Genomic DNA, 9,874 nt, shown 5'->3' on the forward strand with positions numbered 1-9,874 from the left:
AAATAAATGAGGCACACGCTGCGAGGAAACTTAAAAATCACAGCCTGGTGTTGGTTTAATCTCGTACCTCGTCTATGACGGGTTTTAGCGTGACTTGCAGATAGTGCATCCCAGCCAGCTTCATGGTCTCATCGATGCACTTAGAAGTCAGAGAATTCCCCCGAAAAATAGTGTTTGGATCCCTGCGAATGAAGAGAAGACGCGTTTATTTTAAAACAAAGCACGGATCAAAACAGAATAACAAACAATGAGTGCATTAATCCTGTAAAATCCAGAGTAAATCTGATTAAAGTGAAAGCTAAAGCCTGATTTCTACTCCTGCTTTAACGAAGAACATCAACAGCAGTGATCGAACCGTTTTCTCTTCATTTATTAACAGAACAAATCTGATTCAAAATGAGTCAACGTCTCATCTGCTGCTCAAACCGACTCACTGCGTTCGGTTGATTTCAGCGTGAGCGATGGCGCTAATGAAAGGCACGATTTTGCCGTAATGAAGGAAGAGACGAACGAGCGGGATGGCGGCCTCTTGCTTCTCCCGACACACCTCCCCCAGAACGTGGGCCGTGGACGCCGACACGGGCTGAAGAAGGAGGGCAGAGAGAAGCATTGTTAGGGTTGGGTTAAAGGGTGGGGGGTGGAGGGGTATATAGAGACATGTACCTCGACTTTAGCAGAATGCAGCAGTAGATCTCTGAGGGGGGTGTAGTGCTCGGAGGGGAAGACGTGGTCCTCGGTGTAAACGATGTTCAGACGCAGAGAGCCGAGATCTTCCACCTTCACAGACTTCCCTCCGTTTTCTCTGGGCTGCAGGAAGTACCTAAAGAAACACAAATATATATTTATACACATAATCATGTATAACTTTCCTGAAATACAACAGGAAGTACCTAAAGAACCACAAATATATATTTATACACATAAACATGTATATCCTTATACCTGAAATACAACAGGAAGTACCTAAAGAACCACAAATATATATTTATACACATAAACATGTATATCCTTATACTTGAAATACAACAGGAAGTACTTAAAAACCACAAATATATATTTATACACATAGATATATTTATCCTTATACCTGAAATACAACAGGAAGTACCTAAAGAACCACAAATATATTTTTATACACATAAACATGTTTATCCTTATACTTGAAATACAACAGGAAATACTTAAAGAACCACAAATACATATTTATGCACATAAACATGTATATCCTTATACCTGAAATACAACAGGAAGTACTTAAAGAACCACAAATATAAGTTTATCTATTTATTTAAACATGTATATACTTATATCCATTAAAAAAACGTAAACAGTAATATACTAGGATAGCTTAATGTAACAAAATCTAGSTCTAAGGTAAAAATAACTAAAAATAGTAAAATGCTAGCTTAAAGTTATAAGTAGTAAAGTAACTCAAACTTTGCAACTAAACAGTGACAACAGTTGGCTAAAAGAAGAAAAATACTGGCTAGGAGTAGCAAAATGTTAGCTAAAGATGGCAAAATGATGGGTAAAAGTAGCTAAATGCTAGCTGAACCTAAAAGTAGCAACACACTAGGTAAAAGCAGCAAAAAGACAGCTAAAAGTAGCAACCCACTGACTAAAAGTAGCAAAATGTTAGCTAAGGGTTAAAAGTTGCAAAACATAATCTCAAATGTTGTCYAAAAGTAGCAAAAAACTAGCTAAAAGTTACAAAAAACAGATTAAAGTGGCAGACAGTGGCTAAAATAGCTGAATGCTAGCTAAAAGTAAAAAGTAGCAAAACATCAATTCAAAAGTTGCAAACCATTATCTTAAAAGTGACAAAAAGTTGGCTGAAAAAACCCCACAACACTAAGTTAAAGTAACAAAAAGCCAGCTAAAAAAGCACAATGCTAGCTAGAAGTTAAAAGTAGTTAAATGTTTTCTAAAAAGTTACCTAAAAATAGCTAAACGCTAGCTAAAAGAAAAAAGTTGCAAAAAAAWATATAACAGTAAAAGTAGCTAAAGGTTAAACGCTAAAGCATAGCATTAGGCATTTAAGGTAGCATTAATGGCCAAAATTGGGGCCAGTATTCTAAAGCAGATTTCAAAATGAACAATTTGGTCTCAATCTGTCTCTGTGGGGAAAATATTTGTAAATATTTTAAAAAGGATAAAAGTTACAAATAAAAAAAGTCGAAGCAAGCATTAGCTATATGAGCTTAATGTTTTGTCATATAAACAGTTAAAACAGCACAAAGTGTATAAAGAAATAAAACAACACAAAAGCAATAAAATGTTTAAAGTTTTCACAGAGGGACGTTAACGCGTGGAGAAAATCACAGTTTCCTCTCACCAGGCGTCGTGAACTCCAGCTTGACTCAAAACCCGCAGAGGAACCCGCACGCCGCCCAGGAACTCGTCCCCAAACTTCAGGTTGCTGGCGTTCCACAGGTCCACCCTGAGCAGGAACAGAACCGCTCAGACACCAGAAGGAATTCACACTGAGACAAACGATGGCCGCCAACCCCCTCTCACCTCAGAGCCAGCTTGTCCACGTCCTCCTCCTCCACGTCAAACTGACGCTTGGTGTAGCTCGGCTGCCGAGTCACCTGAAAACAACAGAGTTCAGGTCGCATCGAGTTAAAGTCCTACACTTCACATCTGCAGAAAACGGAAAACACTGACGGGTATACAGCTGTTTTCAGGCGGCGATTGGGGAGTAAATAAAGCGGTTCTGACAGAATCAATGGACCGGATTGTTCGGGTCGCCTGAATAAACGCCTCTCTTGTCCCGATGGAGGGCGGTTTGTTACCATGACCTTACTTGTAGAGAGGAACGTGAAAATAGATCACATTTTAGCTCATCGTCTGTAAAACTGGTTGAACTTTCTGTCGGCTAATGTCGATTAGCCGTGGCAGCTATCTTGAAATCGGTCGTGGGCGTAAATACGATGATTATTTCATGAAAGTTTCATAAAAAATTACAAAAACATCATTACCTCAAAGTAAAAAACCTCGTCGAACTGAGGGTTGTTGGTTTTCCTCTTAACTTTGGTCTTTTTTGCTTCTGACCTAAAAAAAACAAAACAATAATTTAAAGAAATTTAACAAAGCGATAAATATAAAACCACAGAGAAAAACTCACCTTGATGGGCCGAGAAGGGAAACAGCAGCGTAGGGATCACACTGACCGTTGACGATTGGGAGACCCTGACACTCCAAGACTCTGTTAAAACCAGATCCAAACCTTCATCAGAACCCTCACAGGTTATTCAGCTTAAAGGATACAACCTTTAAAAGCTAGAAACAAGTTTGAATTTAGTTCCACGTTATTACTTAAACAAATTGTGAACAGAAAAGGTCACAAATGGTTAATTTCACTAAAAGAAAAACCCAAATCCAACACCTCCGCTATGCTTTTAGCTTCATCAAAAAACTAGAATAATCTGATTATTATGAGCAACATCTCAGTTTTATTTTTTTTAAAAAGCTACTTTGGGTTTGATATAGCTTTTAAATTTTCTCTAATTTTTATTAAAATTTGACGACAGTCGGTGGTGGGAACAGTTCATCATCTGCTAATAACAGAACTAGCTTCTCATTTAGCGGATTAGCTTTTTTGCTAACTTTGTAAACCGTTAGCGTACCCATTAGCTTCCCCTAAATTAGGTTCCACTAATTTTAAGTCCACTAAAAGATTATTTTTAAGTGTAAAACCTCTATTTTTATGCCGTTTATCCTGAATTAAATAAAAACTATCCCCTTTTACAAGCAGTTCTGGATGTATCAGGCACCGTGTGCATTAGCATGTACCATCTTTAGCAGCTAAATGTCTTTTTAAAWAAAAAATAAAAAAGCAGCTAAATGTCAAACTAAGAGCTTTAAAAAAATAAAATGGCATTTAACGACATTTAAATAACGAAACAACAGATTTGTGTCAGTCCCACCAGTCTTTAACTGAAGGAGATGAAGACTGACGGTTAGCGGGTAGCACTAGCTTCAACRATTAATGTAATCTGTTTAGCGGTTTAGCTTTAGCTAAGATTCGTGGTGAGGCRATTAGGGGTCAGTGAAGCTAACTGCTGTCAAACTGCATCTGTTAGCATCTGTTTTGCTCATTTAGATCTTTGTTTTGTTGATTTTTGTTTGTAGGTTAATTTTTAAACCTTTCTTTTTAACATTTTACAGAATGAAGCTTTAGCATCTCTGTTGCTACTTTTATTTTAGCAAATTTAAATGACTGGCCAATCTGAACCACAGTTATTCATTTGTAAGTTCTAGTAATTGTTATACTGCTTTTAGCTGCTAGCTAGTATTGTATTTAATTAGTTTTAGATTCTGTTTTGTTTGTTTTTCTCTAGCAAATTTTAAAAAAGTCATTGAGCTCACTGCATTTTCCAATAAAATATATTTTACCAAAATATTTAATTAACTTTCCTTCACTTTCTAGTAACTTCTACTGTTTCTCTACAAAATAAAAGCCCAAATATCAGGTTTTTATGATCAGTCACAGATGAGCTGTTGCATTTGTTAAATATATTTACGTGTTGTATACGTTCTCGTGTGTTTTTTGCCTCCRTTTGTAACGACTGACCCCCGGTGCTCTGTGACATCATGCTATAAGGGGATTAGCGTTCAAACCGGGACACCCTGCAAGACGAATCACTTCCTGTGTGTCACAGTGATGCACCGCTACTCACAGAGCGCGATGAATCACGCAGCAAATCCCAACGCTTCCCACGACTAAGCTCTCTCTCTCTCTTACACACACAGACACACACACACACACACACACACACACACACACACAGAGAGACACACACAGACAGAGATCCCAAATAAGGAGTAAGGTATGGGCTGGGTTAAGCGCTCTAATGCCACAGCACTTCCTGTCCAGTAAGCTGGTTTATGTAACCTCCGCCCTGCCTAAGATCCAAACCTCGCCCTCTTTTCTGTTACGGCTGCGAGGCAGACTTGTTTGTTTTAGTCCACATTACTCATATTAGGTTACTGTGGTCCTGAGCCCATGTTTCCTGGACACTCCAGGAAAAGAGTGAAATGACATCAAAGCAGCCAGATGTGACAGTTAGCAAATCAGTAAAAAAAGTTTCAAAAGAGATGCTAGAGTGAGCAAAACAGTGAATGAAAGTAGGACCATTGTAGTTAAAACAAAAAGCTGTCTCAAATGAGTAAAAAATGACAAAAATGATTTAAAAAAAGTTGGAAAAAGGGCACTTAAATTAGCAAAACAGTGAATAAGTTGCAAAAACTGACCATAGTAGTTAAAACAAAAAACATTTTTTCTCAAATGAGTAAAAGTTTCTAAAATGAGCAAAAAAAAAAAGAAAAGAATAAAAGTTGCATACTGTGTATATGCTGTATACATACAGTATATATTAGCAAAATAGTGAATAAAGTTGCAAAAAACAATCCTTAATTAGCAAAACAGTGAATAAAAGTTGCAAAAAWGGAACTTAAATGAGCAAAATAGAAAGATCTAGCTAAAAAAAGATGTTAGTAATGAATGCTTGCACTAACAAAACTGTAGATAAAAGTAGAAAAACAAAATTCAGGCCTGAAAATCAGCAAAAAATGTTGCTAGTTACCAAATCAGATGAGCATAAAAGTACTTAAATTAGCAAAGTGGTAGCTAAAATTGTGAAAAAAGATGTCACAACATTAGTTATTATTTTAAAAAAGTGACTAAAATCAGCAAAGATATTACATGATCAGCAAAATTGTAGCTAAAATTCCTAAAACRCATACTAAAATTAGACAAACTGTAGGAATCAGTAGTAAAACAAATGCTAGTATTTACATAACTGGAACCAAAAGCATAAAAACTGAGWCAAATTTAGGGCTGCACCTATTTTTTCCATTCCTCTTTTTCTCATCTCACCTGCTCATCATCCTGTTCTCCAGTCTGTCTACCTTCATATAACAARTTCCCAAAGCTAGTTAAAATAATGACCTGTAAAACTTAAACTTAATCACATGCATTTCTAACATTAATACATGTGGTCATAAGAAAAATTAAACTAAATACAAAAAACATGAGAAGACGAGACAGGATGGGGGTTATCACTATAATTCAGTGATTTAATAAGAGGCTACTTAATGCTTTAGCTAATGTTAGCATARCAACCTTTTGATGCCATCCATCATTTCGAATCATTGGTGCAACGCTACTAAAATTAGCAAAACACCAAGAAAAAGTTTAACTAAAATCAATGATAGAATCGTAGCTAAAAGTTTGGAGAAACAGAACAAGAGCTAAAAGCAAAACGCTAAAAGAAGTAGAATCATAACTAAAAGTACCAAAACAATAGCTAAAATGATCAAAATAAACACTAATCTGAGMAAACATGTAGCTAAGAGTAGCTAAACAGAAGCTAAGGCTAAAATCAACCAAACACTAGCTAAAATGATCAAAACTGCAGGTAACGGAACAAAAAGACAAATTGAGCAAGCAGCTGAAGGAAGTTGAGTCAGTGACCTTTGTGGTTGTGAGTTTGAAACTGAAACTGAAAACTGAGGGTTTTCGATTTGTCTAGATAAACATCACGCCACCACGCTCACACAAGTTTCACACTGGAGCTGGTCTGAGATACGAAGCGCTGAAAGGATTTTAGCTGATATTGGCTTCAACATAAATTTAATATACAATAAAAATTATTTTTTATTATATATATATATATATATATATATATAAATTCAAACACAAGTGATAAGAACATTTATATTGAGGGATTTAAAAGAAGCTTTTACGTTAGGTCTGTGAGTCATAAATCATATTTATTTAGTTTATTCTTCGCCTTTTTATACAAACTGTATGGTGAAGTTATGATAAAACCAAAACAAATAAATAAATAACTGGCCTGTTTTAAACGATTGTGGTGAAATTTGAGTTGATAAAGCTAAAAAAGATAAATGCTGGCTAAAAGCTAAACGTAGCAGGCATTAGATACAATTTAAAAGCTGCAAAAGACCAACTAAAAGTAGAAAAAAGCTAGCTAATAACTAAAAATAACAAAAGGCTGGAAAAAAGTAGGAAAAAAATACCTAAATGTATCAAGACTAAAAGTAACGAGACTTTCTAAAGGTAGYAAAAGGCTARCTAAAAGTAGCAAAAAATACTTAAATGTAGAATAAAGCTAGCTAAAGGTAACAAAACTCTTTTAAAAAGACTTTAAAAAGTAATTTAACACAGCAAAAGCTGGCTAAATGTAGCAAAAATTACCAAATAGTAGCAAACGGTTGATTAACAGTAACAAAATTCCTTCTGAAAGTAGCAAAACCTAGCAAAGGTAAGAGACTTTCTAAAATTAAAAAAGGCTAGTTATAAGTATCAAAAGGCTGATTAAAAGTAGCAAAAAAAAACAACCTAAATGTAGAAAAAAGCTAGCTAAAAGTAACAAAAAAAACTTCCTAATAATAACAAAGTTACTTTCTAAACGTAGCGCAAGCTGGCTAAATGTAGCAAAAATGACCAAAAAGTATCAAATGGTTGGTTAACAGTAAAAAAAAAAACTTCTAAAAGTAGCAAAAGGCAATAAACGGCTAGCCTATAGCAACAAAAGACAAGTCAAAAGACTAATCAAAAGCTAAAAATATCAGAAGTGTAGTTAAAACCTAAAAGTAGAACATAGTTTGTGTGCTTAAAGATCTTTTCAAAAAGAAATGTCAGGATTTGTGTTTTGGTTGTTTTTAATATTTTATTTTTCCTTCAGCTCGGCTCTATTTTCCTCAGCCCTGCCTCGTCTCACACACCTGCTCTTTATTTCTCGTCAGGACCAGCTGCAGCCCGTTCTCTCATCATTTGAATCTGGATTTACTCCAACATCCTGTTTCAGAGCATAAATTCAAAATCTCCAGGAAATTGCATCAAGATTTAACTTAAATCTCATTAATTTCATGCGTTGAACTTGTCAGATCAAACGTTTGGGAAGATGATCTATTTTAGCATCAGCGGCTAAGTGGGTGGTGAAGACAGATGTTATTCCAATATAATCCCTTCATGCAGTTTCAAAGTATCAAAGGATTAATTTCATGAGGAGAAAACTCATCTAAATGTTTGATAAATACAAGAAAAGCGAGTTAACAATCTTATTTTTCCTCCAGGAACATCTGAGCGCCGTATGGATACGAGAAGCCAAAGGCCCCGACAAACCACGCGATAATCCACGTGAGAGGATTATCACGCAACACAATAACACACCTGAAGAGATTAAAACGCTTTTATTGGTGATTTACTCTAAACAAACGGCTCAAATCTTCAACGGCCTTGTCTTTACTGTATCCTGCAGCAACATTTTGAATCCAAAGGTTTGGTATTAAAGAAAAGAACAGGAACAAATCTGCATCTATAATCATTAAACTTGAAAGTCTGCAGCTTTCTGACACGTTGCCCAAAAAGATTAACAAGAGGAAGAGATGCTGATGAAAACACACAAAAAAGGGATTTAATTTTAATTCAGACAAGTTTAAATTAATCAGGCTGCTAGATTTCTTTTTCCATCTTTCCACATTACATCATTTTAAAAAGCTACTCACATTTCATTTTATTAAAAGCAATAACTCTTCAGAGAAAACAAAAACCACAGAAGAAGGAACGTCTCTGCAGTACATGGGGGAGTTTCTTGGCTGTGTGGGCGGAGTTTGTTCTAAACGTGATTGCCCAAGTTCTTTGATTTGGGCGGAGTCAGGAAAAAAGAGGGAGTGTCTTGGCTGTGTGGGCGGAGTTATTCCTACCCATGATTGGCGGAGTTATTTAGTATGRGAGGAGTTTACTCGAATACGAGTGTTTCTTGGCTGTGTGGGTGGAGTTTGTTCTAACATTGTTTGGCGTAATTCTTTGATTTGGGTGGAGTTTATTTAAAAAGAGGGAGGGTCTTGGCTGTGTGGGTGGAGTTTTTTTCCTGACTTTGATTGGCAGAGTTAATTAGAATGATCAGAGTTTGGAAAAATGWGAAAGTTTCTTGGYTTTGTGGGCGGAGTTAGTCCTAACCATWGTTTAAAACGGAACAATGTCTCAAATCAAAATTACTGTGAACAAGTAAACAATTTGACTTTAAATTTGGTTCGGCTAGCCTCTTCCTGTCTCGAGTTACGACTAAATTAATATTTATATTTAAAGTTATAGGTACTTTCAAGCTGTTTTAACCGGCGCATCCCCTAGCGTTCATCCAACTGAATCATTGCCTTCTTCAAACCCTGCCCAGAACAGTCAATCCAACCAAACATGTCTCCTCACAAACATGAAGAGCCACCCACTTGACTGCAGAGACCCCCTGGCTAAACTCTTTGCAGCATAGATGGTATTTTTATGCAACATTAAAATCATAAAGTGCCTTTTACCAAAAAAGCAAAAAATCAGAGATTAAAACTAAATTAGATTATTAGATTTTTGGCTTTTTCAGCTTGATTCTCATTCCTGGATTGACCTGAAAGACCCCTCTGAATCCTATTTTTAGCACTTTTATTGAGGATTTCCTGACATCATTTGAAAGAGGAAACCTCAAACCATGTCTGGATGTCAGGATCTCCCAGCTGGTGTTGAAGATAACAACTCGATGCAAAGTTTTATCTGAAGTACTAATGCAGTTTTTGCAGGTTTTTAAACGTTTGTGAAAAAGGAAGCTACAGTTTGTGCGCCTCACCGTGTGGCCAGCTTGTGGCTGATGACTCCACTGTCGGTGATGACTTCGCTCAGACGCAGCTCCAGGTGCACCTTTCCCTGCAGTACGCACAATAACGACAACAATAATGAGACGGTTCATTTGACTGAGTCTGAGAACAATGTGTAGCTCGATACAGTATTAAAGGGATCCACGATTAGTTGTAACATTAGACTTTATTTGATAAACATTTATTTTAACTGTAAAATAAAGAC

At 36.1% G+C, this 9,874-nt stretch overlaps 1 protein-coding gene across 1 annotated transcript in view; it reads right to left on the bottom strand.

The window, feature by feature from the left end:
* rasa3 (RAS p21 protein activator 3) overlaps window positions 1-9,874 on the bottom strand; it is a gene marked incomplete at its 3' end in the record, with an annotated part of 45,380 nt that overhangs the window by 8,909 nt on the left and 26,597 nt on the right. The window contains 8 exon segments of the mRNA XM_014003044.1: window positions 68-182; window positions 435-583; window positions 664-820; window positions 2,336-2,440; window positions 2,518-2,591; window positions 2,982-3,054; window positions 3,128-3,208; window positions 9,642-9,718. Of these exon segments, the coding sequence (XP_013858498.1) occupies window positions 68-182; window positions 435-583; window positions 664-820; window positions 2,336-2,440; window positions 2,518-2,591; window positions 2,982-3,054; window positions 3,128-3,208; window positions 9,642-9,718 (831 nt within the window).

The sequence above is a fragment of the Austrofundulus limnaeus genome, unplaced genomic scaffold, assembly GCF_001266775.1.
Source record: "Austrofundulus limnaeus strain Quisiro unplaced genomic scaffold, Austrofundulus_limnaeus-1.0 Scaffold16, whole genome shotgun sequence".
In the NCBI taxonomy this organism is placed as follows: Eukaryota; Metazoa; Chordata; class Actinopteri; order Cyprinodontiformes; family Rivulidae; genus Austrofundulus; species Austrofundulus limnaeus.